The sequence below is a fragment of the Oryza glaberrima genome, chromosome 4 (assembly GCF_000147395.1).
Source record: "Oryza glaberrima chromosome 4, OglaRS2, whole genome shotgun sequence".
Taxonomy (NCBI): Eukaryota; Viridiplantae; Streptophyta; class Magnoliopsida; order Poales; family Poaceae; genus Oryza; species Oryza glaberrima.
The window spans coordinates 19,129,845-19,154,977 of NC_068329.1; the positions used below are offsets into that span (position 1 = coordinate 19,129,845).

At 43.2% G+C, this 25,133-nt stretch overlaps 4 protein-coding genes and 1 long non-coding RNA gene across 7 annotated transcripts; 4 read left to right on the forward strand and 1 right to left on the reverse strand.

Moving 5' to 3' along the window:
* Positions 1–2,857: 2,857 nt before the first annotated feature.
* LOC127769342 (auxin response factor 9) lies at positions 2,858–8,667 on the forward strand. Its single transcript, XM_052294892.1, has 14 exons — positions 2,858–3,491; positions 4,174–4,289; positions 4,417–4,512; positions 4,633–4,689; positions 4,872–5,024; positions 5,158–5,242; positions 5,500–5,590; positions 5,727–5,891; positions 6,216–6,335; positions 6,423–6,507; positions 6,637–6,805; positions 7,104–7,576; positions 7,653–7,843; positions 7,933–8,667. The coding sequence occupies exons 1-14, from the start codon at positions 3,449–3,451 to the stop codon at positions 8,108–8,110; spliced, it is 2,022 nt and encodes a 673-aa protein (XP_052150852.1). The 5' UTR covers positions 2,858–3,448; the 3' UTR covers positions 8,111–8,667.
* A 1,471-nt stretch (positions 8,668–10,138) lies between these two features.
* LOC127769344 (polyadenylate-binding protein-interacting protein 7) lies at positions 10,139–13,654 on the forward strand. Of its 2 annotated transcripts, none has more exons than XM_052294895.1 (4): positions 10,139–10,996; positions 11,390–12,231; positions 12,775–13,160; positions 13,338–13,654. In XM_052294895.1, exons 2-4 carry the CDS (start codon positions 11,588–11,590, stop codon positions 13,469–13,471), a joined length of 1,164 nt encoding a protein of 387 aa, XP_052150855.1. In that variant the 5' UTR covers positions 10,139–10,996; positions 11,390–11,587; the 3' UTR covers positions 13,472–13,654. The 2 variants fall into 2 exon arrangements, with proteins under 2 accessions (XP_052150855.1, XP_052150854.1); XM_052294894.1 differs by having other exon boundaries at positions 11,453–12,231.
* A 761-nt stretch (positions 13,655–14,415) lies between these two features.
* Positions 14,416–20,676, forward strand: LOC127770506 (uncharacterized). 2 transcript variants are annotated; one of them, XM_052296245.1, is made up of 12 exons: positions 14,416–14,651; positions 15,253–15,399; positions 15,477–15,647; positions 16,218–16,300; positions 16,387–16,585; positions 17,006–17,127; positions 18,091–18,157; positions 18,299–18,349; positions 18,525–18,577; positions 19,129–19,339; positions 19,619–19,789; positions 20,324–20,676. In XM_052296245.1, the coding sequence occupies exons 1-12, from the start codon at positions 14,580–14,582 to the stop codon at positions 20,414–20,416; spliced, it is 1,440 nt and encodes a 479-aa protein (XP_052152205.1). In that variant the 5' UTR covers positions 14,416–14,579; the 3' UTR covers positions 20,417–20,676. The 2 variants fall into 2 exon arrangements, with proteins under 2 accessions (XP_052152205.1, XP_052152206.1); XM_052296246.1 differs by lacking the exon at positions 14,416–14,651 and having other exon boundaries at positions 15,269–15,399; positions 15,481–15,647.
* A 338-nt stretch (positions 20,677–21,014) lies between these two features.
* Positions 21,015–23,930, reverse strand: LOC127770508 (two-component response regulator ORR1). Its single transcript, XM_052296247.1, has 6 exons — positions 23,792–23,930; positions 23,235–23,296; positions 22,614–22,691; positions 22,388–22,458; positions 21,440–21,668; positions 21,015–21,306 (listed from the first exon to the last, which is right to left on the reverse strand). The coding sequence occupies exons 1-6, from the start codon at positions 23,901–23,903 to the stop codon at positions 21,163–21,165; spliced, it is 696 nt and encodes a 231-aa protein (XP_052152207.1). The 5' UTR covers positions 23,904–23,930; the 3' UTR covers positions 21,015–21,162.
* LOC127770509 (uncharacterized) lies at positions 21,492–23,798 on the forward strand. Its single transcript, XR_008017008.1, has 4 exons — positions 21,492–21,609; positions 21,721–21,902; positions 22,332–22,499; positions 23,136–23,798. It is a non-coding gene; the product is annotated as an uncharacterized LOC127770509 (long non-coding RNA).
* Positions 23,931–25,133: the final 1,203 nt, after the last annotated feature.

The following is a 25,133-nucleotide window of genomic DNA, read 5'->3' on the forward strand; positions in this document are numbered from 1 at the left end:
TTGAGATGTTTGGAGGTTAGCTAGCGACTAGCGTACGTCTGATGTTAATAACTCACCGGCATGTGTCTAAATTTATGCACGTTGATCGCGTGCACGGGGGCGCCGAACGATGACGCAACTGCCAACCACCATATGAGTGTGTACTGGTGAAATGCAGTCATGGATCCCAGTACTATTGTCAGTTGTTGCTGTCACATGCGCACGGGAACTATTCAGTCGGCTAGTACCATTTTCTGCTAGCAGAAAAAAAAAAGCCTAGTGAAGTCAAATTAGTACTACATATGTTTTTAAATATAGCAATATAATATTAAACGAGATAATATCGTAATTAATACTACATATATGAATATGAACATATCTAAATTTCTAGTACCAAAACGTATCTATTCTATATATTTTAGAGTGGAGGGAGTAGTACTGGTTGTTTTTTTTGTTTGCGAAGGTGTAAATTAGTAACCACAAACACTAGTCATGTCTTTTCTTCATAATGAATAAATGTGTGGTGTATAAATTATCTGAATTTGTGATAATATTTAAGAATGTAAACGAATAGATTAACTGCTTTAAAGTTGAAAAGTTGTTCTACAAAGATATACTCCCTCCTTCCCTAAATGTTTGACACCGTTGACTTTTTTAAACATATTTGACCGTTTATTTTATTCAAAAACTTTTGTGATATGTGTAAAATACATTTTGGGTACTGCACCAGGCACTGCTCCATTTCATAATATAAAAAGGATTTTAAAGGTTCTCGGTACAGGTTTGTAGTCCTATAAAATATCACATCCTTTAATATCTCTTATATTATGGGACATGTGTTAGTACTATGTCCCATTCTAACCTTATACTCTCTCCGTCCCTAAATATTTGACGCTGTTGACTTTTTTAAACATGTTTGACCGTTCGTCGTATTCAAAACATTTGTGAAATATGTAAAACTATATGTATACATAAAAGTATATTTAACAATAAATCAAATGATAGGAAAATAATTAATAATTACTTAAATTCTTTGAATAAGATGAACGGTCAAACATGTTTAAAAAAATCAACGGCGTTAAATATTTAGAGACGAAGGGAATATGTGCAACACTGTGCTTTTGTTTTGAACGCATATTTCACGTTTGTCCTACCAAATTTTAGTGCTGGAACGAATACCATACACCAACAAAGTTGAAGGAGATAAAATCTACATTTTCTACGATCATATAGTCAAACACATCACTGCGCATGCATCATCAGACACATATCGACCAAGGAGAGATGAAGACCAGTGGTAAATTCATTATCACATTAAATTTGTACTTACTTCACACTTGAACGAGCATAATCCTATATATTATAAGAGTAAAATCCAATAGATGAAATTATGCACGCACAACTGCACAAGTTCTTTATAACCCTGATGAGTATAAGAACACTACTATTTCGTCAATCTTGTGGTGTATGACGCCATGCTACGGATGCAATTTTTTTTCTTTGGTTTTAAGGAGTACCAGGTCAAAAAGACCATGAACTGCGTAGCACTTTCCGAACGACCGCATTATCAATTCAACTCCCGTGCTGCAACTTGGTGCAGTCCACACCATTAGGTAGTAGCAGAAAGCATTACTGCAGCATTAACCAGCACAGGGCATGCACCAAAACAAAAATCGTCAACACAAAAAACCATCGTCTCTACCTACTCCAGCTCCCATTCTCCCGTCCATCCTCCACCATGCACGCTCGCACGAATGAAAACGAAAGCCACCACGGGTTAATATCAGATTCACCGAAACCCTTTTTAGAAACACCGAGTAGTTTACCGGCTAGCTCCACGAGATAATAGGCTAGTTGATTTGAGTTCGAAGCCTCACCCACTTTATTTATTTGATATTAGATTTATCAAATCGTTTGGGATAAGATTATCGTCACCTAATAATTTGACGGTTACAATAAAAATTATGTGATTATCGTGAGGTATACGTTGATATAATATAAAAAAAATTGGGAGGATTATCGTACCACGGTTTTGTAAACCCAGCCAGTGCTACGGCGCCGGGGGGCACCGGTCCAGCTGCGCCGTTGGACTCGCTGGCCCCTCGTTCACATCACCATGTTGGCCACATGGTTGCTGCTGCTAGCTGTTTCGTGTTTCGCCCACGCGAGCGACCGGACCACACGCACGCACGAGCGGCCCGTGCCTATGACAGCGCGGGCCCCCCGCGTCGCAGGCGAGGGGGGAGAAAGCGAGAGCCGAGAGAGAGAGAGAGAGGCGTGTGTGCGTAGGTTTGCTTTGCTCGGCGCGACAGTGGCTGGCTTTTGTGGTGGGTGCGGTTGCATGCCGGGTCGGTGAGGGACATGCTACTGCCCTCGCGACGCATCCAATCCAACCCTACCCTCCATGGGCCCCACCTGCCAGCCAGCGTCAGCCGTGACTCGCTGGCGACGAGAGTACGGTACGGAACGGGTCGATGCGTCGGTCGCACCGCCGGTTCACGGGCCACGTATAGGAGTACTAGTACTCCAGTGTGCGTCCGTACTACGGGCGGCAGCGAGAAAAGCCGCAACGGGAGGAGAAGGAGAAGGAGAGGAGATGCCATGTGCATGTGGGGGGTGGGGGAGTAGTAGTGGTGGCCAGACGCGGTCGGACGTCGCGGCGCAGAAGATCCCCCGACGAGACGAGACGAGACATGTCGGATCCCCCCGGCCGCTTTGGCCCGCGGGCGACGGTGACAACACCACGCCGCGCGCTCCACGGCAACGCAACGCAGGAAAAAAGATTCGCGCCGCAGTACGGCGACGACGCTGCTCGTCCGTCCCATGCGACGATGGGTGCCCCATTATTACTCCTCCACTACTACTCCTCCACCCGCGCGACGCGAAGCGAAGCGCACAAACCAACCAACCAGCCGGGCTGGGCATACTGCGACTCTGCGAGCATCCACCGCGACCCGTCTCTCTCTCTCTCTCTCTCTCTCTCTCCCACCTCCACTGGGCGCGGCCTGCCTTGCCTCCTGTGCCTCGTGCAGCTCCCCTCCTGCGACCGCGACCGCGACCGCCGCTCGCTGTCCAAAAGCCTCAAAGCCCAAGAGACCAGGGCGGCTACCTCCTCCTCCTACCACCACCGCCACCACTAGTCTCCCCCCCCCCCCCTCCTCTGCAGCCAAAGCCTGCGACCATCCGCAACCTCAACCTCAACCTCACGCAGCTCCCGCGCCAACCGCGACCTCCCGGATCCGGCCACGCCGCCCTTCTCCGGCGGGATCCACCTGCGGGAATTCCGTGGTTGTTGGAGGCGCCGCGGCCGATACAGGGCGGGGTGCGGTTAGATCCATGGAGATATGGAGATGGAGCTGAGCTGAGCTAGCAGCGGTAGTACAGATCGTGGCTCGCGCGTGGCGTCCCTGTCCGTTGGTTCCCGGCGGGTGGTGCTTTTGGGAGGAGTCGAGGAGGAGGAGGAGGAGGCATGGCCGCCGCGATGGAGATGGCGGCGAATCCAGGTGGCTCAGGTTCGAGTTCGTGCCTCTCCCACCCATCGCCGCATTTCCCGGTGGAGTTTTTTCTTGCCCCCCTTTTTTCCGGTAGCCGCCGGGCTGTGGCCTGGTTGAAATTTTTGGCGGTGCTTTGGCGTGGAAAAGTTTGGTTCGTTTGAGACCGAGACAATAGTTGATTTGAGTGGACTTGAGTAGTTGACTGGCTTGTGTGTTGAAAAGGTGCCGAAATTTCCCTCTAATTTTGAGCCGATGTCACCGAACCAAAACGAGAAAAATTAGGCAATCCGTTCCCTTCTTTTTTTGCTTGATGAGTAGTTGTTGTCACCCTTGCTGATATGGGTAAACTCTTTGTTCCCACGATTTATGATGTTTGTGTGATATTTTTTTTTGTTTATTTAGTTCCGTAATTCGATGCTTCTGAATTGTGATCCGTCAAATAGGAAAAGCCGATTGATGTTTTCGCTGCTAATTTTGTTCGATTGTTTCAGTTTAGTTTGTAGGTGATGCATTTTTTTTGGCTAGTTTAGCTGATGAATTGGCGCTTCTCTGCTGATGATAAACTGTGTCGGTTTAGTGGATCTTTGTGCGCTTCAACTATGTTTAGGATTTCTCATAATTTATCAAACTTGTTTTCTCAATTCGTCTTTCTTGTTCTGATGACTCAATTTTGTTTTGCGATTCAATTGCTTCTGTGTAGGAACCTGCAGCGATGCACTATTCCGGGAGCTATGGCATGCTTGTGCTGGTCCGTTGGTCACGGTCCCGAAGCGCGGCGAGCGCGTCTACTACTTTCCCCAGGGTCATATGGAACAGGTGCTCACCGATCGGCTTGATCTACGAGTTCTTCATGCCAAATCTCATCGATTAAACTTTTTTTTTACTTAGTTTACGTTTTTTTTTTCATCTCAAAGGCTCAAACTGATCACGGTTTGTTCTATAGCTTGAGGCGTCTACAAACCAGCAGCTTGACCAGTACCTGCCGATGTTCAATCTACCATCCAAGATCCTATGCAGCGTGGTCAACGTAGAACTCCGGGTCAGTGTTTCTTTAATCTGTCTGGTGTAACCTCCCATGTGAGTGTGCTGGAAATCGCCAGTCCGGTTACTGTAGCTCGAAATATTATTCAATGCTTACCGGTTGAGTTCTGCAATGCAGGCGGAGGCTGATTCAGATGAAGTTTATGCTCAAATTATGCTGCAACCAGAAGCTGATGTGAGTATATTCTCTACCCCCCTGCCAATATGTAAGGGGGGATATATATTGCTTTTGCAATGCATGCTATATTGCTACTGTAGTATTTCTACTTTCTTATTGTAGCAGCCTTTAATGGTTATAAATCATGTCCTTTTGTCATTCACATTGATTGATTTGTTTGCTTGCATTTGCTTGTTCAGCAAAGTGAACTCACCAGTCTGGATCCTGAGCTTCAAGATCTTGAGAAATGCACAGCTCATTCCTTTTGCAAGACATTAACAGCTTCAGATACAAGCACACATGGCGGTTTCTCTGTTCTTAGGAGGCATGCTGAAGAATGCCTTCCTCAGCTGGTTAGTATTAAAAGCATATTATGCCTCCACAGGTTGTTAAGATTGTTATATCCAAGTGTCAAATATCTTCTTGAGTTCTCGTATGTAGCAGTACCAGTTTATGATATTATTGAATAGTGTGGTTGCTTTGCAGGACATGTCTCAGAATCCACCATGTCAAGAACTGGTTGCCAAAGATCTCCATGGAACTGAGTGGCATTTCCGTCACATCTTTCGTGGTTAGCTTGAATCTTATCATTCGGGTGTTCTGTTATGCTTTCAATAAAAGCAGGGCCAGCCATGTGTGGTCTAAAAAAAATCTCATCATTTGGCATGATTCTTCCAATCTTGTTGGCACTATGTTGTCCTTATTATTTTGGTGTAACACTTTATTTCTCAGCCACACATGCTCACCATTGTGTAGTAGCATGTGGAATATATAAGCTGTATATCACTTTCAGGATCGCAATCTCATATCTTTCCATTTTTTTTACAGGACAACCTAGGAGGCATCTGCTTACAACCGGTTGGAGTGTCTTTGTTAGCTCAAAAAGATTGGTTGCTGGCGATGCATTTATCTTCCTGAGGTACACAATACTAAGCATGTAACTTGAAGGCATTAGGTGCACTTGCATCTATCTCATGACTCAATTTAGTTGCGGATGAATCTAGTCTACAGTTATTACTGGTTTCTTCCGCTAAATATCGTTGAATAACTTTCAGGGGCGAAAGTGGTGAGCTACGGGTTGGAGTAAGGAGACTTATGAGACAAGTAAATAACATGCCATCATCTGTCATATCAAGCCACAGCATGCATCTTGGAGTCCTTGCAACAGCTTCCCATGCTATCTCCACTGGAACCCTCTTTTCTGTTTTCTACAAACCCAGGTTCAATAAATTCTCATTTTGGTTATGCCCTTTGTTTCTGGTTCTTTATTGTATTGAGTTATGGTGCAAATTTTAATAGTAATGGTTGACGTTTAGACCTATATAAAACTGAATTACTGAAATATGGCATTATTGGAATATTGTTTACTCTGCTGAGTGTATGATCATTATAAAAATAAACTTATGTATGATGATTTACCCATCCAGTCATGCATTGTTTTTGATAAAGTGGAGTAATACTTGGGTTATCCTAATTAGCATTATGATGTGCAAGTTTACATTATCTTGCAGACTAAACTTAATGTACATCTATTATGTTCCCAGAACAAGCCGGTCTGAGTTTGTTGTGAGCGTTAACAAGTACCTTGAAGCTAAGAAGCAGAACTTGTCTGTTGGAATGAGGTTTAAGATGAGATTTGAAGGTGATGAAGCTCCTGAAAGAAGGTACAATCTTGAGTTTCTTTCTGCATAATTATGCTAGCTTTACTCCTGTAGTTTACGGTGCATATCATAAACATTTCTGTTTCACAGGTTTAGTGGAACAATTATTGGTATTGGGAGTGTGCCAGCAATGTCAAAATCTCCATGGGCAGATTCTGACTGGAAATCTCTGAAGGTAATTCATATTTTAGTTTTGAATTTTGATGGTTAAATTGGAAGATACTTTTTTGAGATGTTTTTTGTCCACTTATGTCTTGGTCTCTTGGTTGTTCCAGATCTGATTCTGTCCTGTAATTATTCGTAGGTCCAATGGGATGAACCTTCGGCTATTGTCCGTCCAGATAGAGTTTCACCATGGGAACTGGAACCATTGGATGCGAGTAATCCACAACCACCTCAGCCTCCATTGAGGAATAAGCGTGCAAGGCCTCCAGCTTCACCTTCTGTGGTTGTGGAACTTCCTCCAAGTTTCGGTAAGAATGAAGTCCTGAACACCTGTGACAATTATGGTTCTGATTCTTGATTACAAGGCTCAGGTCATAGTTGGTGCACATAAACTTTTATATAACTTACTCCCTCCGTTTCACAATGTAAGACTTTCTAGCATTGTTCACATTCATATAGATGCTAATGAATTTATATATATAATAATGTCTAGATTCATTAGCATCTATATGAATGTGGGCAATGCTAGAAAGTCTTATATTGTGAAACGGAGGAAGTAGTGTATTATCCAGCTTAACATTTCAATGCTGGTGCGACTTACATCAGGACTATGGAAACCCCCATCTGAAGCAGCCCAAACTCTCTCATTTTCGGAACCACAACGGGCTCGAGAGATATTTCCTTCAATTCCTGCATCAATCTTCTCAGCATCATCACATGTTGAATTCAATTCAAAGAACGAGCCATCCATACTAAGCAATCAGTTCTACTGGTCAATGAGGGATTCAAAAACTGATTCTTTTTCTGCTAGCACTAACAAAGCAAGAGTTGAAAGAAAGCAAGAACCAACTACTGTGGGTTGCAGATTATTTGGAATTGAAATAAGCTCAGCTGTAGAAGAAGCCCTGCCTGCAGCTACTGTTTCAGGTGTCGGTTATGATCAAACTGTTCTCTCTGTAGATGTGGACTCTGATCAGATCTCACAGCCATCTAATGGCAATAAATCCGATGCCCCTGGAACAAGCAGTGAACGTTCTCCTCTTGAGTCCCAAAGTCGTCAAGTGAGGAGCTGCACAAAGGTGAGAGTTTGTCACGTTATTTCCATTTTCAAGATGCTGAAGCATACAAAGAACTTAATTACTTTTCCTTGTGCAGGTAATTATGCAAGGTATGGCAGTTGGGAGGGCTGTGGACTTGACAAAACTAAATGGTTATGGTGATCTTCGCAGCAAGTTGGAGGAGATGTTTGATATACAGGGGGACTTGTGTCCCACCCTGAAGAGATGGCAAGTTGTTTACACCGATGATGAGGATGACATGATGCTTGTCGGGGATGATCCTTGGGAGTAAGAATCTTTACCTCTTCACATTTGTATATTTGATGCAAGTTTTTGGCATCAAAGTTCTAATCTGATGGTAATGCATGTTGTTGCAGTGAATTTTGTAGCATGGTGAAACGGATTTATATTTACTCCTACGAGGAGGCCAAGCTGCTCGCTCCAAAGTCTAAGCTGCCAGTCATAGGTGACACCATCAAATTGAGCAGTATGAACTCATCACATGAATCCGTCGACCTGGACAATCATGCCTCAGTTACTAACAGGGACTGCTAACCATTGACTTTGCCCTAATTCTGATATGATCATTGGAGGAAATTCCAATGTTTCTTCATTACTGCTTCCTGTGCTGAAGACGCAACGCCCTTTTGTCTTGAATTGTGGTGGTATTTGAACTGCAAGTGCCAGGAAGTTCCCAAGACTGGCAAGACCGCCTGGAAGAGGCATTCTGGCAAATGCATGCCGTTCCAAATTGTTTTGTGTTTTGGTAGGAGCCTTGGCGTTCATGTCTGGTGCCCAGATTTAGGTAAGAAGTCCTGAACACCAAGATTGATGACGCTTCGGCCCTCTCCCCGTTGCTTAGGAGTAAATAGGATTTGCATATGTATATATAGTATCATTAGGATTCCTGATTGCCTGCTATTGTGATTCCAAGTAATTTGGATGCATTAATGCAATTATTATTCAGTAATTGTTATTTTTAGCAACAAACCTGTGAGTGATGGTGGTGGATGTGTTGATCTTGCAGCATTTGCTACCTTTCTCTCCATTGTGGAAGCCATCTGTACATAAACAAACTACTATCAAATAAGTAATGTTGTGCTTTCTAACCATCCATTGTTATTATGGTTCCTTTTGTGGTTGCTCTCTTAGTGATGAGTTTGCGTACGTTCATCTGCTTTTTCTTTGTTCATGCGCTTCGGTACCTTGATCTCCGATACGTACAAGGGAATAATTAAGAGTCGCAAATATGTTTGCGGACTCCTGGCTTAAGTGCATTCTGACTCGACAAGTTTGATCTCTTCAATTTTAGAGCATACGTAAAGTTAATATTATACATGTTTGTAGATAAATATAAGTATATTTACAATACCAAATCAATTTCATTAAATCTATAATTGAATATATTCTCATAATATATATTTATCTTGGGTTGAAAATATTACTATTTCTTTCTATAAAGTTGATTAATAAACTTAAAGTTGTAACTAAAGTTCAAATGAATTATATTCTGAAAGTGAAAGGGAGGGAGTATGCCCTAAATATCGTGGCTCTTGTTTGATATTATATTAGAGCATCTCCAACAGTCTTGCTAAATTTGCCTCTTTATTTACTCATTTGGCCAGCCCTCCAACCCATTTGGAGAGTAAAGTGTAGTTTGCACTGCAAGTCTCTCCATTATACTCTCCAAACTAACGGTGGGACCAGTATGTCAGTCTCACATGGCAATAGTATTTCAGGCGATTCGGTCGGTGGCGGCGCGGAGAGGCGGCGAACCGGCGGCGTGGAGAGGCGGCGGAGGGAGCCCGTGACTCGGCAGAGAGGCGGCAAACCGGCGGCGCGGAGAGGCGGCAAACCAGCGACGCGGAGAGGCGGCGACCTAGCGTGGAGGCAGCGACCCAGCTGGCGGGCTCCGACGGCGCGGAGAGGCGGCGAAACGGCGGCACGGAGAGGTGGCAAACCGGTGGCGCGAAGAGGCGGTGAGGAGAGGCGGCGACCCAGCGGAGAGGCGGCGAACTGGCGGCGTGGAGAGGCGGCGAAGGGAGCCCGCGACTCGGCGGACTGGCTCCAGCGGCGCGGGCTTCTTCCACGCGTCGTCATCGTCGCTCGTTGCCGGAGCGAATGGCGGCGGCGACGGCGGTGGCGGAGCTCGAACTTTGGGTTGGGGAACGTGGTGGCGGCGACTTGGCAGGTTGGCTCCGACAGTGGCGCTGGGTTGGTGTGGGCGCTGGAGCACGAGAGAGGAGGGGATTATTGACGTGGGGAAGAGAATCCATGTGGGGCCCACCATTTGGCGAGGTGCTTTTGCCTGGCCAAAGTTGGCCAGCCGGCGCACGAGTTTGGCCAGCCGGATGGCTTGGCCATTCGGTTGGCCAGTGTGTTGGAGCTCTTTTTTGTGTTTGAATGGCCAAAATTTAACTTGGAGAGGCTAATAGAGAGACTGTTGGAGATGCTCTTACGATGGCTCGCAGGCGGGGATAGAGATATGAGGGCACGTCGGCGTTTCCGCAGCGTCGGGAGAGGGGGGGGGGGGAGAGAGGAGGGCGACCGGCGTGGCGGAAGAGAAGCAAGGTCGGCAAATGCGATTTGGTGAACTGAAGTTTGACGAAGGAGGCTGCAGAAGAGGGAAATTCCATGGGATTTCACGGGGTGGTGGTGGGGCCCACAACACATGTGGAGTTGTGCTATCGCCTGGCGGTAGATGTGTCGCTCGCTTTTTTTTTCCTGTTTCTTCGTTTCTCTTCCCTTCTTCCCTTCACATAGGAATTGGATGATGTGGAGACTTTTAGAGCATGCTGAGTAAGATTATTGTACCTGCTCTTACAGGTTACTCTATCCATCCTAAAAAAGACCAAACCTAGGATCTGTTTGGGGGAGCTTCAGAATTTAGATAAAAACTGTGCTATTTAGAGGAGCTTCTGATTCTGAAAGAAGCTGTAGCAGCTGAAAGCTCTTCCAAACAAGGCTCTAGTTAGGAATGGGGCATTATATAGTCCATGATTAGGTTGGTTTTTTTTTTTTTTTAAAGACGGATGGAGTTCAGAGTTGCACGAACCCGTGGACGAAACGGACACCGAGTCACTCCGCCACGGGAAGAACGCGGGAGCGCAGCACGCGTGGTCCACCCGAATCGGAGTCAGCCAGCCAAGCCACCTAATTAACCTAACCGTTCTCGTCCATATCTAACGACGGCCGCCTCCTCTTCCCCCTCGCCCAGCGCCGCCCCAGCGAAAGCAAAATCCCCTCCACGAACCGCGCGAAGAAAGTATTTCTCGCTCACCGGAATCCGCCGTGAACCGTGAGCAGTTGATGGATTTCAGGGGAACCGCCGGCGCAGCACCCTCGTCCTCCCGCACGTCCGATCTGCCCCCTTCCACGCCGTGGTTCCGGGAGCTGTGGGGGGTCAACGCCGACAAATAGTAGCAGCCGCCGTCGCCGAAGGTACGCCAAATCGAGAGAGGAGGTTGGACGCTGTGCAGCGCTGTGCTATGTGTGTGTGTGTGTGTGTGTGTGTGTGTGTGTGTGTGTGTGTGTTGGGGGGGGGGGGGGGGGGTGTTGATGGTGCTTCTTGGGTTAGATAGATCATAGATGGGAACGGGTATATATTGGGGATGAGGTGAAGGGGCATCGCTAGAAGAGCGAATTCTGTGTCATCAATTGTTGTGAACAAAGAAATAAGTTATGTTAGTAATCAGTAGCTGCGTATAACATGACAAAAGTATAAATCTTATTCATTACAATGCCGGAAACAAACATTAGCAGCAGCTAAGCACCAAAAATAACTTCAAGTGCAAGGAACAGTTTTTGTATTTCATGTTTTATTATTGATTTTAGGTGTCTTCTTAACGATACGCTTGTATTTGATTGATTGGCCTTTTTGCGCACATTATGGGACAGCATTGGTGGATTTCTCGATTTGCTGATTGAATCAATTAAAGCAAAGGGAGGGGCGTCCCTTCAGCAAGAGTTGGGGGCTTATTTATTTCAGTCTGATAATAAGACTTCTTTAAGAAGGCTGTGCCGACTGTAAATATGTATAGGCAGAAGATACCCAATTCTGGGTGGGCTGCTTTTGATCGCAGGTGGCGCAGCAAAGATGGAAGAGGGGATGACACCGATGTCAATTCATTTCCAGCTCTCTCAGATTATATAGCCCCCAGTGCTGCTAGTAGCTCAGTTGCGGAAAACAGTAGGCCAAAAGCAAAGCCTTTTGCATCAGTGCTTCGTCCTTCTGTTGATTGTGCAGCTGATGGTAATGAAAACGGAAATAAGCATTTCACTTGTCACAGGGAGAATGCAAACTGTGGTCTAAAATCTGCATCTGAAAATAAAATTGAGCTGCTGAGGGGTGCTCATAGTTGGGCCGACAGTAATTTAATTGAGGATGTACTGGCCTCTGTGAACAATGATGTTGGTGAAGCATCTGCTTTGTTGAAAGCTATGGCGTCTCCTTGTTTTCCAATAAGGGAGGATGGACTACCTGATCAGCTTTCTTCTGAGATTAATAAAACACATGGTTTACCATCAGGAAATGGTACAGCAGAAAATAATCTTGTAAATGACTCGCAGTTGTTGCCTCTGCCAATGAATATGTCGTCTGTACCCATAGAACCGGAAGTGGAAGAGCTCGATGACGATTACTTTAACCACAGGAAAGATGCATTGAAGATTATGAGGTAATACTTGCAATCATCTTTTATGTTAGGTTCTCGAATTCTCTGATATTAGCATAATATTTGACTGGAGGATTTTGTATAGCAGACGCATATTGGGACTTCTTTTATTCACTGTGTTATGTTATAACATGGTGAAAGTTTGAAACTATTTTCTTATAGTAAATAGAACCCAAGCTCATGTTGTGTCAAAAGGTCGGTTCAGTGTGGACTTTGCATGTGTTAAGATCATATTTTGTTGCACAACTAGTTTCTTAGTTGCATGATTCTGATTATTGTTGTCGATGCCGATAACAGTAACACTGCAGAAGAATTGTGAACCATGAATTGCTGCTGAAAATTGTACAAACATGTTTCAACTTAAACGATGGACCATTCAGTTGAACAAAAAGGCCATATTGATATTGAAAGAATGGGGGATACGTGAAATCTGTTTGCTGTATTTTTATAGCTGTTGTTCACGCACCTCATTTTTGTGAGGACAACTGAACCAAGTCCTTTTTGGGTAAAAAAAAATGAGACCTTTTATTTCTTTTTGGTCAATAGGGCTGCCACGAAGCATTCTCAGGCTGCGAGTAATGCTTTCTTGAGAGGTGACCATGCTGCTGCCAAGGAACTTTCCCTCAGAGCTCAAGAAGAGCGATCCGCTGCTGAAGAGCTGAACAAGAAGGCAGCAAAAGAAATATTTCGCCTCAGGAACAGCAATAATAGCATTTGGAAGCTAGACATGCATGGTCTACATGCATCAGAGGCTGTGGAAGTACTGGAACGGCATCTTCACAGGATAGAATTCCAGCCACCAGGGAATAATGCAGCTTCATCTGATGAAGTAGCTAGGTCTGAACCCAGAGTGTCTGGTCCAAGCATTGAGCCCGGCCCAGGGAAGGTGGTGTTTGTTCGTCCCATACAGGCTATCTTAGAGGTGATCACAGGTAATATATCGTTTGTCCGTAGGATATGAGTCCTTTGGTTCTCTTTTTCGCTAATATGTTGTTGCAACTGTGTTCGGAATTATGAACTGCCAATTTTTTGTTTAGGGGATTTTTTTTTCATTTAGGGGATGTGGATGAATGCAATATAATCTCTTGATTTCTGTTTGCACTTTGCAGGGATTGGCAAGCACAGCAAAGGGCAGGCCTCACTACCTGTTGCAGTCAGGGGCTTCCTCATTGAAAATGGGTACCGATTTGATGAGCTGCGGCCTGGTGTGTTCTCTGTTCGTCCTAAATTCCGTCGCCGGTGAACCTGTGGAAGTGTGTACTGTACCGCCAAATGGAGCATTACGCTTTGTGGCATGTCATAGTTTATTTACTTTGAAATTGAATGTAACATGCAATAGTTTATTTACGTTGAAATTGAACGTAACCATTTGTAAAATGCTCAAGTTGTTTATCTAAAACAGAAAGCCAATTCAATTCTGTAACCATACGAATCGGCAACGAGTGCAATGTGCTACTGTTGACAGCATAGATTTGTGATTGCACTGTGTATGGCTTTGTGCTACTAAACGCAGGGCATAAGCTTCTCACTTCTCAGCCTGAAGTTAAAAATCACAAAGGAATCAAGGTGAAGGAAGAGTTCTTTTCTATACTTTCTTAACTTCTCCTCTTCCTTTTTCATATACATGTTTTCTAAACGGTTAAACGGTATATTTTTAATTTCTTTCAACATTTATTAAAAAAATATTTTAATCATTTTCAATATTTTATTAACATTTAATTAAGAGAATAAAAAGAAAAAACCATTGAATGTCATCGACAAATATAAGTTCCATGAAATATTATCGTACTAGTGACTTTATCCTAGAATACTATCGTTGTTAGGGATCTGTTAGCATCCCTCCACTATGTTAGCATCCCTCCACTAAGTGCTATAGAATGAACAGTGCATTTAATAGCATGGGATGGACGGGTAATATCTCTAGACAAAAATCGCTTGTACTGTGATATTATGGAGATCTAATTTGTCACTGGCATTTCTTCGATTTGGGTCTTGGATCGGGGTGTTTGTCGATAATATTTCATGGATTTTTTTTAATTAATTTTATTATTCTGTGCGAGAGGGGAAGTTTCCCAATTCGTTGAAAGGAAACCCAGCCGAAGAGATGATAAACGAGGCAGCAACGGTTCGTCGTTGAGGAGCATGCCACGTGGCAGCGGTTTCTGCGGCGTTTCCTGACTTGTGGCTGCCGTGCGGCGTGTCCTCGCGGCGTTGGCCTTTTGGCTTCTGTGGCGCCGAGCTCCGGCGCCTCCGGGGCCCAGGTGTCAGTCGGTTGCGCAACACCACCCACTGCTCGTCTCCGATCCTCACCCAAGCCTCTCTCTCTCCCTCTCACCGGAGGCAAGGTGGGGATGGCCTCGCCGGCGGTGGCGACGCGGCACCCTTCCCCCTCCATCTTCGGCCCGGACCCTCGCCGCCGCCGCGTGAGTGCCCGCTCCCCCTCGCCCGATCCGATTCGGCCCGTGTCATTTCAGTGTTTTTTTTGTTGCGTATTCATGCGCTTGCGAATTGCGATGATAGTACTCCGCGCTTTCGATGGTGGAGTTATGTATTTTGGTGGTGGGAGCTTTCTGTGGCAACGATCCGGTTCTGTTGGGGATTGAGCGCTGCACCTCGTTTTCAGATTACTGCAACCTGTGCGAGTTATCGAGGCATTATAGATCTGGACGGCGATAGGAATTGGTTTCAGATCGAAGTATATGCATGGTGTAGCTTTGCGCATAACAGATACCGATGAAGTGATACATAGTGTTTTTTTTTTTTAATATCAACAGGAGAGAAACGATGAATTAGTACACTACCCGCTTCAATTGTGTTTAGCTTTTTTTTTTTTTCGTTGAACAAGTTGTGCTCTATAATGATCATATTGTGTAATTTTTTTTTCTATTTAGAGAAGATCATGTTGTGTAATATGACCATAGGAGTTACACCTACCCTGGCAGTAACTTTCATATAGTCTATTTCCTTCCTTGTTTTATTCCTGAGTTGAATTCTTTTCTGAAACATGGCATCCACGTTTTGCAGGGGCATTCGCCTTCGAATCTAGGCTTCCGAAGATCGGGATTGCAGTTAAAGGTTACTGCAATTTTTGGGTGGATTAAGGGAGACACAAGAACACGTGAATTGAACCCATCTGCTGAATCATATACGCTTACAGGGTCAGCCTCAGAGGTGTTTCTCGGGTGAACATTGTTTCAAGTACATATGCACCTGATTCATGATTTTTCCTAATCATTCATTGGTTTCAGGCAGACACCAAGCCACGTGAGGTTTCTGTTGCTGTTGTTTCTTCTATTATGGACATTCCTTCAGCAGATTGGGATGCCTGTGCAGTTGATTCAGTTGATCCTGACAATTTTAATCCTTTTCTGACCCACGCATTCCTCTCAAGCTTAGAGGAATCGGGTTCTGCAGTGAAGGTGAGTGCATGAAGCATCGCTTGTTGGTTCCTTAATAAGAACAAATCCCAGTGGATGTTTTACCATTACATTATTTTTCGACTACCCATTTGTATACGCATAACAAGGACATCGATATACATATGTCTATTTGTTTTGAGCGGTTAATTCTGCTTACTGAATCATACAGGCGTTCCAGTTTTGCTTACCACACACTCAAGCTCAATTCCAAGTATTATTATATTTTGCAGATTGTTGTTGAGTATTGACGATAAACTTTTCATGTTTAATTTACAACAGCACGACATGAGATTGATTGTTCAACATTACTGTGTTCAGTGTGTGCATTTTTATATTACGTGTTCTCTATGATGATATGACTGTGGAGCTGTTGTATTCATTTATTTACACCGCCGTATGATTAGATTTGATGCTTAAATACATAAGCTATGTCTTCATAATAATGCACTTACAGTGCAAAATTCTGAATATCTATATGCTCTAACCTTTATTTTGTACCAACAAGCATAGTGCCACACTTATTATGTTTTGGTCCTCCTTAAAAACCTTGATGTCCTTGACTTATTTCAGGAAACAGGGTGGTTACCTCTGCATGTTGTTGCACGGGATGAGAATGAAACTGTCGTTGGTGTTGTCCCACTTTACCTGAAAAGGTTTAACATCATTTAACACCATAGCATGTTTTGCTGCTTGCTCCCTATTTCTTCATCAGCTGAACACCAACAACGTGAATTCACAGCCATTCAAGGGGAGAGTTTGTATTTGATCAATCATGGGCAGAAGCTTACTATAGCTATGGACTCGAATACTACCCCAAGTTGCAGTCTTGTGTGCCTTTTACTCCAGTAACTGGTCAAAGAATATTAGTTCGAGATACACCATACAGGGATCAAGTTTTTGAAGCTTTAGTGAAAGAATTGAAGAGTTTGACTACCAAGGTATTGAAATTAGAATCCTTGCAGTTACTGCTTTGAATTATTGTTTTACTAACTTTTCCTGCTATTGAAGAATTATAATAAAATGCTATTGCTTCTTTGACTATTTTGGTCGTTGATCCTTATTGACTTATGGTATAACTTGTCTTTTTATATTCTTGGTATTTACATGAATATTCAAGAAAGCAAAGCTCCTGCCATTGAATTATATTAATTCTGTAGTCCTCTTGGAAGCAACAAGTCAATAAGAAAATAATAAAAGGAAAGATTTAAATTCATGGCCCTCATTACACCTTATGTTTCTTCATGGTGTGTTCTAATGGAGATTTTGGTTTTCAACGCACTTCTATATTAATTCTAAATAGGGGGACAATCTTTGGATGTACTGAACCAAGTGGTTTTTTGTTTTCTTCTGCATTTCAGCTGAAGGTGTCATCGTTACATATAACATTTCCATCTGAAGGTGAATTCAGCAAGTTGAAGGATAGTGAGTTCTTGCAGAGAATCGGGATGCAGTATCACTGGAGAAATCGAGATTACAGAAGGTATGCTAGGTGCTAGCATGGAAATTTTAGGAATTCTGAGTAGAAATGTTTCAGTGTGGACTTCATGACCATATTAGATCGAAGTCAGAGTCAACCATTTAGTTATTTAGTCATAAGACAGACCGGTGAGACATACCTGAAAGCAGTAGCACTAATGTGGCAACACACCCACAGCTTGGGTACAACTACGCAACTACAGTTCTCATTAAATGTACAGATGTACTCCCACTGTCCTAAAATGTAGCAACTTTTAGCATTAAAAATTTGTTCCAAAATATTACAACTTCCCGCCTACATTCTAGACTGAACCAATCACAACATTTTCTCATTTAATTTCTCCACCTACTTCATCTTCTTAACCGATCATAACCTTTTCCCATTTAATTCCACCTACTTCCTTAATATCCATGTCTAAGCCTAAAACTTCTTATATTTTGGGATGGAGGGAGTAATACGAAATCCAACATCTCCTAGTAGTGGTGAAGAGATGATATACTTGTCATTTTTTCTGTTTGGAAAAAATGCAATGAACAAGCTAGTGATATACTGATACTAATCTTTTGTCACTTTCATTTCTTTTTTTTTTTTTAAAAAAAGAAGAAAATGGGAAACCCCGCAGGTTTCTATAATGGAAACCAGTTTGTGGTCACATGAAACCAGATAGAACTCACACTATGGGGTTTGTCTATTTCTGTTTAATTTTCCCTTTCTGGTCAAGCATACCAATAGAATAATTGCTGAGAGCAAATAATTTTAGAGAAAATAACCTGTTTAAGTTTAATGTTGTTGAGCTTAGCAAGGGTTGCGAATTTTCAAGTTAAAATTGTTTGCTTTCTACCCTAGACTTTACGAGACATTACTTTCAGTTGTTGTTTATCCAAAAGTTTATAAGGTTACATACTGAACTGCCTATATAGTAAATCAATATTTACCAATCTCTTTCTGTTCATTCTTTTTTCCCAGTTTCGACGAGTTTTTAATGGATTTGAAGCAACCCAAACGGAAGAATATCAGACAAGAACGTAAAAAGGTTTGCCTTATTTTGGATTACTTGATATGAATATCAGGCATGCATACAAAAAGGAACCAAAAAGTGTCTATAAGTTTGCTAATAAAGATATATATGTCTGCAAAGTGACTAACTGACTATTGTCTTCTTTACCATTCCCAGATTCCTGCTCAAAATTTGAAAATGAAGCGACTTCGTGGAGATGAGATAAAGGTGCTCGTTTTATGAATGAATGATTCTGTGGCTGCACTATATTCGTTTTCTTTACTTCATCGAATATGCTTTAGTTAACATCAGCATATCCTCTTTGCTTTGCTATTTTTCTTTACATTTTGAGAAGGCACTTACATATTCCATTCACTTATCATGATTTTTCTTTGCTTTGCAGAGCGAGCATTGGGACACCTTTTATAAGTTCTACCGCAACACAACTGATAATCAGTTCAGTGCATTTCCTTGTAATTTTTAAAATGTACTAATTCCCTATGTGCAAATTGGAATTATACCATATAATGTGGGCATCGTATTAGTCTAAAATGGCTTTGCTAGACTAATAATGTACTTCCTCCGTTTCACAATGTAAGATTTTCTAGCATTGTCCACATTCATATAAATGTTAATGAATCTAGGCATATATATGTGTCTAGATTCATTAACTTCTAAATGAATATGAGCAATGCTAGAAAGTCTTACAATCTGAAACGGAGGGAGTAGTTTCACTAAATCCACTATATGTGCTACTCAGCAGTGAGGACACAAATTAATCACAGTGATGAAATAAAATATCGAAACTAGTTAGTAAAATGCATGTAATTGCCAATGTGTTTCCTTGGTACTTGGATAGCAAGCGCAAAGCTTATATTTAAGGATTATCGTCATGTTATCCCTCACCTTCACATTTTATATGGCCTGATACATATTTTTATATTAGTATAGAAATATTTTTCTTATGTTATTCTTCCCTTATAGGATTATTTTTTGTGTGCTTTCAGCTGGGGCAGACCATACTTGACAAGGGAATTCTTTCACCGCTTGGGAGAAAAGATGGGTGACAAGGTGATGCTTATTGTTGCTGAACATGACGATAAACATGTTGCCGGGGCTCTTAACCTTATTGGAGGTGACACATTGTTTGGCCGCTTATGGGGCTGTCTGCCAGATGCTTATTTCCCCAATTTGCATTTTGAAGCTTGCTATTATCAGGTAATTTGTGCATCTCTCAGAGCTTACAGAATGTGAACTTCATAATGGAAACTTATAATATGTATTGCAGTAGCACCTGAATATGTTTCAAAACCATTTCAAATGAAGATAACTAAATCAATATACATTTGATGTTTCTCGATGTACATATGATTTTGAATTTTTGTACCAGTTGGAACTCCAAAATATTTTGTATATGTATGAGTACTATTTTAGGAGTGGTACCATGAACGATGTAACAATTATATGGCTTGCTTATAGAATATACATACTACTCAGGCAATTGAAGCAGCTATAGAACTGAACCTGAGTAAGGTGGAGGCAGGTGCTCAAGGAGAGCACAAGATCCAGCGTGGTTACCTCCCAGTGACAACATACAGCTGCCACTACTTCTTAGATCCTGGTTTTGGGGCAGCTATAGGAAATTATCTTGCACATGAGACGGCTCAGGTATTTCATTTGAATATTTTCAGTAAGTTTTTTTATGAGCTGTTAATTCTTCTATGCATCTGAAGCCATCCTTTATGCTCAGTCCTTTGTATGTCGGATAAGGATCTTTTGCAATTTATATAATCCTAAATGCAATGCATGGCATCCAGTTATTACCCAACCATCTGACTGCATAGTATCTACAGTTATTGTAGTGTACTACTGCCATCCAAAAGCCAAACTCATTGCAGATTAGTACTACATCTGGCACCCTTAAATGTGAAATCTTGTCCTGTTTTCTGTTAAACGGTTCCAATGTTATGGCCTCAGATTATGATGGCTGATATGCATCTGCTCTGCAGATTTGTATGTTCTGCAGTCCAGTTTTGCAATGTGTACACCATTCATCGCCCTTAAACCCATCTGATTTTTTTACCACCATTTGAATATTCACTCCGTGTTCGCATTGTACTATGAAGAAACAACTAATGCATCATTGTCCTTCATTAGCCTTAATCGTTGGAGCTAAATATTCTCTTTTGGTGTAAATGTCAGGTTAAACATGTTATTAAGGTCCTGCATGATTCCGGCCCATACAAGGAAGATATACTGAACGAATTTTTGCTTACACAAGGGGATGGAGTGTAGAACATCAAAGGAACTTACAGCTATGAATATGTTCATGACTCAAGATGTGGAAGTAGCAAAAATATGGGTGATCCCATGCCTCCACAAGGAGATGATACTGTGAATATGTAAACCCACAGTTGTACATTACTAGGCTTGTAAATAGCTGTCATTTAAAAATCTCAAGTCATTAGCTTGAAATGTGACAACTGAAAGGAAAAACAACATTCTATTGCCCAGTTTCGCCTATCTGAATGGGATTACAAGTTTACAACCGTTGAGGCGAAAGTGTACTATGATATCTGCAATTTTTGTTTCTTTTCCCATCAGAAGAACCTGATGCTGCATTAGTCAACTTGTGTAGTTCTTTTCTCATGGGATCTGAACTACAATACAGGTGAGGAGTTGCCATCGGCGAAAGGAAAGGGCAAGGAAAAAGCTCTCTGAATGTCACATCGACATATCAGCCAAGATCCCAACCAAAAAGGACATCAGATACTGCCTCATTATGCTTTTTGTACAAGGATACAAGGATTGGTTCTTCCTCCCTCCTCTCATCAATCAAAGGCCAAGAAGAACCAAGCTCCAGGTTAGAATCTCAAAGCAAACAATCTACCTAAAACTTCCATCATCATCATCATCATCTGTTGTAACATTAACCTCCTCTCCATGCTGCTCTTTCAGTGCAGAAAGCTATCGCAAACAAGAAAGAGCTTTGCCAGTTGCAGCCTGCCTTTGCATTTGGACTGCACCGGTTGCTTCATTCGTCAAGCACACCACAGGTTGAGGAAGCAGCCGTTTGACCATCTGTGCAGCAGCTCACCCAGGCACAGGATGGCGTACACCAGCAGGATGAACTTGAAGAGGAAAGGGAAGTAATGTGACAGCTCGACGCTCGACGAGTGCAGGACCTGAAAGAGAAAACGCAGCGGCAAGCAAATTGAGGCGATGGTTCTCTTTCTTGTAAAACTCTCCGATGGCAACAGGTGACGACAATGCAGGTGGTTGAGTATAGCATATGCAGTGCATGAGGGGGGGACTTGCCATGGCAACTCCGGCGAAGTGCGCCCGACGACGGGACGGCGGCGGCGGCGGCGACGCGGCGGTGGCGTCGACGACGACGTGGTCCGATGGCAGCAGCAGCAGCGGCGGCTTGCCGTCGCTCCCGGCGTCGCAGCACTGCGTGTTCGCCGGCGAGCAGTTCCTGAGACGCTGTACGTCCTTGCTTTGAAGAGGCTTTACGATGAAATCTTCAGCACCAGCATTCATGCATCTGTGTTTAGAAAAAGATTTTTTTTAAGAAAAAAAATCTTCTTATACTGCAGGATCACAGCAGTACTAGTACAGTACTAACAGGATATCAGAGATCACGAGACAGCAATCAATGAACCACACAAATGTCGTGGATCTCTGTATCTGATACAGCATCTTCTCCGAGGTCGAACGCCCATTCGACCAAAGTGCGGATCATAATGGGAAGGCAAGTACATGAACAGGCCAAGATGGGGTATTTACTGAAGCATTATTATTTCTCTTCCACTCCCTCGGTTATATTTTAAATGCAACTATAAATTTTCATGTCTAACTTTGATCGTTCGTCTTATTTAAAAATTTGTTATAATTAGTATTTTTATTGTTATGAGATGATAAAACATGAATGGTACTTTATGCATGACTTATGTTTTTAAATTTTTTTAAAATTTTTTTAGATAAGACAGATGATTAAAATTGAGTATGAAAAAGTATGGCTACACTTAAAATACGAAAGAGGGAGTACAAATCTATGAAGCTTTTTAAATGGATGGATGTATATAGCCATACGTATGTACAGTTCGCTACTCAGTTGTACACTCGGTACAGTGTACTCCTATTGTGCAGCAGGCAGAGGTATTGGGACCAAATTAAGACAGCTCCCCTTTTTTTTTTACTTGCACAGAAACAGATGCTGAAGGAAAAAAAGAAAGAAAAAGGATGAAAGCCTCTCTGCCTCACCTGCTGATCCTCTGGGGCTCGTTTTCCGACGACATGACGATCACTGGGATCGGCTTCAGAGGGCTCAGCGCCTGCAAACATCCAATGAAGCCATGAGCCAATCACACATCAGGTTATTACTGGAACTAATTACTACTACTGCTAATTAGTACTAGGGACACCAAAATAGTAGTAGCAACAGCGCAAGTCTGAATTTCTGCATTAACAGTATTTGTATTTATTTTACCTTGATGGCTTTGAGAAGCTCATAACCAGTCATCTCAGGCATGCAGTAGTCGGTGAGCACCATGTCGATGGCCTGCTCCTGCACATGATATTAAAAAGAGTTTATTTAGCCATCCAATCACATCCTGGTTAGCTGTAATTACACCCAGCCGTGTCACTACCACTCCTGTGTTGAGCTCACAGGGCACACCAAGAATCAAACCCATGCCATTAACCAATCCCATTAACCCAAGCTTGGTGTCATCAAGACACCAGACAGCTCTGTCAGGCTGCTGTAAGACGGCGAGTTTTTCTCTCTTTTTTAGTAGTATTTTTTTTCTTCTTCCTCTGCATGTCTCTCTCCCCCATGAAAAGAGGCCACCTTTTGCTCCCAAAAGGCGGAGACGAGGAGGAACAGAAACCCTCACGCGCGCACGCGCGCCGTACGGCCGGCGTACGGCCGGCGGTGCAGCGCCGCCGGCGAGAGGAGGAAAACAAAAATGGCGTCGCCATGGGTTAATGATCTGATCCTCGTTTCTTGCAGGCTTGCAGCAGCAGCAGGGCATCGGCGGCGATTATGGACGGTAATGGCGTTGGTTTAAGTGGTATGATTAGCAGAGACTTTTCTTTTTTTTTTTTTTACCTTGCCTTCTTCCTTGAGGCCGAGGAACTCCATGGCCTTCTTGGCGCTGTCGACGGCGATTACTGCACGAAATTGAGCCGAGTTTCAGTCTTTCAGATTATTAGTCGCAAGTCAAGAGTTCAAGACTAGAGTTTGAGCAGCAGCAACAGCAGCAGGGTGCATCTGTTTCTTGCACACGAACCCAAAAACACCACCGGCAAGGGAAAACAAAGAACGGGAGAACAAAAAAAAAAAAAGAAAAAACAGAGTCGAGGAGAGATTGCAGTTGTGTCACAGCTTATGCATACTCATCAGGGGTCAAAAAAAGCATCAGTTTATGATGAAAACTAAAACAATGGAGTATAAGCATAACAAAGGAGAATGGGGGAAAAAACGAGCCCGGAATTGCGGTTGGAAGCCATGGAAGAAGAAGCAGAGAGAGAGAGAGAGAGAGAGAGAATTCCAGAAAACGAATGGAGACACAGAGAGATGAACAAGCAAGCAGCAGCCAAGCTTACACTGCCGAGAAGAAGAAATGAAGAATCGAGGAGGGGATGAGATGAGCTGAGATGACTGACCGTGGAATGAGCCGGCGCATGCGCTGCTGCTGAGGAGGAGCTGCACCACCCTCCTGTCCACCGGCGAGTCGTCCACCAGCAGCACCCTCGTCACCCCCCTTCCTCCTTCCATCTCTCCCTCACCAACAACCACCACCACCACCAGCGGCGACGACGACGGCAACGCAAAGAGAGAGAGAAGCGAAGCACTGATCCTAGTAGCTAGCTAATCCAACCAACCAACCAGCTGTGCGTGGTGAAGTAGTAGTAGCCAAGCAAGTAAGGTGACAAGGCGAGAGACCGATATTGGGGGGGGGGGGGGGGGGGGGTGGTGGTTTAAGCAGAGGCGACGAGCTCCTGCTGCCGCTGCTCGATCCGTGCAGGCCGTGCTATGCTCTCTCCTGCTCCTCTGGGTCAGGTCAGGGGGAGGTCGTGAGAGTCGTGGTGAGAGACTGCGTGAGCGAGCGAGAGAGACCGTGAGGACTGATGAGGAGAGGAAGAAGAAGAGAGGGGAGGGGAGGTGGGCCCACCGGTGGGGGTTGGGCTGTGGGTGTGGGGAGGTGGTAGCTCGTGGGGCACGGAGGGAGGGCGAGAATGCTTTTCCTCTAGATTTTGCTGTCGGGGAATCTCTCCACACACTCGCACACACAACAAACAACGCCTCTCTTCTCTTCCTCTCCGCTTTTCCCTTTTCTTCTCTCTTTCTCTCTTCTTCTACGAAAAGTACTCCTACTCCGTAAGAGTGTTTTCTCGCTTAAAATCAATAATCTGAAGCCCCTTTAAATCGAAGAATTTACGAAGGAAATCCGTAGGATTTAAATTTAACTTTTTTTTCCTATTTGGTCCGTTAATATAAAGGATCGTAGATTTTCAAATTCAATGTAATTTTTATGGAATGGTTTGGAGAAAAATTAGCAAGAGCTCAGATCTCTTGAAAACTTTTTTTAGTCTATATCTTTCTTCCAATTCTTGTATTTTTCCTGTGGTTTATTCAAAGGTTACTTTTATGTTTTTTTATATTTTATAATTCACTGTTTTACACATAGAATCATATTAAAATCTCAGTTTTTCATGTTCCTATGTTTCCTTAAACCTACAGGCCTTAAAATTTATCAGAGAATGTAAGCTTCAAACAATGTTAATTTTCTTATCTCAATCAATTAAAGAGCTCTATTGTTTAAATTTTCTACATGCTCTTTTATCCTAACCAATTATAACCATTTTCACTTTAGCTTAAAATCTCTAACTAAAGCTCCATATGGGCTTGTATTCTTTTGCGGACGGAGACGGGAGGGCTACACCTTTTTCTCGCCCAGAAAATATTTGGTGACGGCGACGCGCGCGTCTCCGTCCGTGGTCTCGC

Coding starts and splice junctions, on each gene's coding strand:
- LOC127769342 (XM_052294892.1), top strand. CDS start 3,449: ATGGCCGCCGCGATGGAGATGGCGGCGAATCCAGGTGGCTCAG. Junction 3,492..4,173: donor GGCGAATCCAGGTGGCTCAG/GTTCGAGTTCGT, acceptor GCTTCTGTGTAG/GAACCTGCAGCGATGCACTA. Junction 5,591..5,726: donor GATGCATTTATCTTCCTGAG/GTACACAATACT, acceptor AATAACTTTCAG/GGGCGAAAGTGGTGAGCTAC.
- LOC127769344 (XM_052294895.1), top strand. CDS start 11,588: ATGTATAGGCAGAAGATACCCAATTCTGGGTGGGCTGCTTTTGATCGC. Junction 12,232..12,774: donor GATGCATTGAAGATTATGAG/GTAATACTTGCA, acceptor TTTGGTCAATAG/GGCTGCCACGAAGCATTCTC. Junction 13,161..13,337: donor TATCTTAGAGGTGATCACAG/GTAATATATCGT, acceptor TGCACTTTGCAG/GGATTGGCAAGCACAGCAAA.
- LOC127770506 (XM_052296245.1), top strand. CDS start 14,580: ATGGCCTCGCCGGCGGTGGCGACGCGGCACCCTTCCCCCTCCATCTTC. Junction 17,128..18,090: donor AGAAATCGAGATTACAGAAG/GTATGCTAGGTG, acceptor CTTTTTTCCCAG/TTTCGACGAGTTTTTAATGG. Junction 18,158..18,298: donor TCAGACAAGAACGTAAAAAG/GTTTGCCTTATT, acceptor TACCATTCCCAG/ATTCCTGCTCAAAATTTGAA.
- LOC127770508 (XM_052296247.1), bottom strand. CDS start 23,903: ATGGAAGGAGGAAGGGGGGTGACGAGGGTGCTGCTGGTGGACGACTCG. Junction 23,297..23,791: donor ATGCGCCGGCTCATTCCACG/GTCAGTCATCTC, acceptor AATTTCGTGCAG/TAATCGCCGTCGACAGCGCC. Junction 21,669..22,387: donor GAGCCCCAGAGGATCAGCAG/GTGAGGCAGAGA, acceptor TTCTAAACACAG/ATGCATGAATGCTGGTGCTG.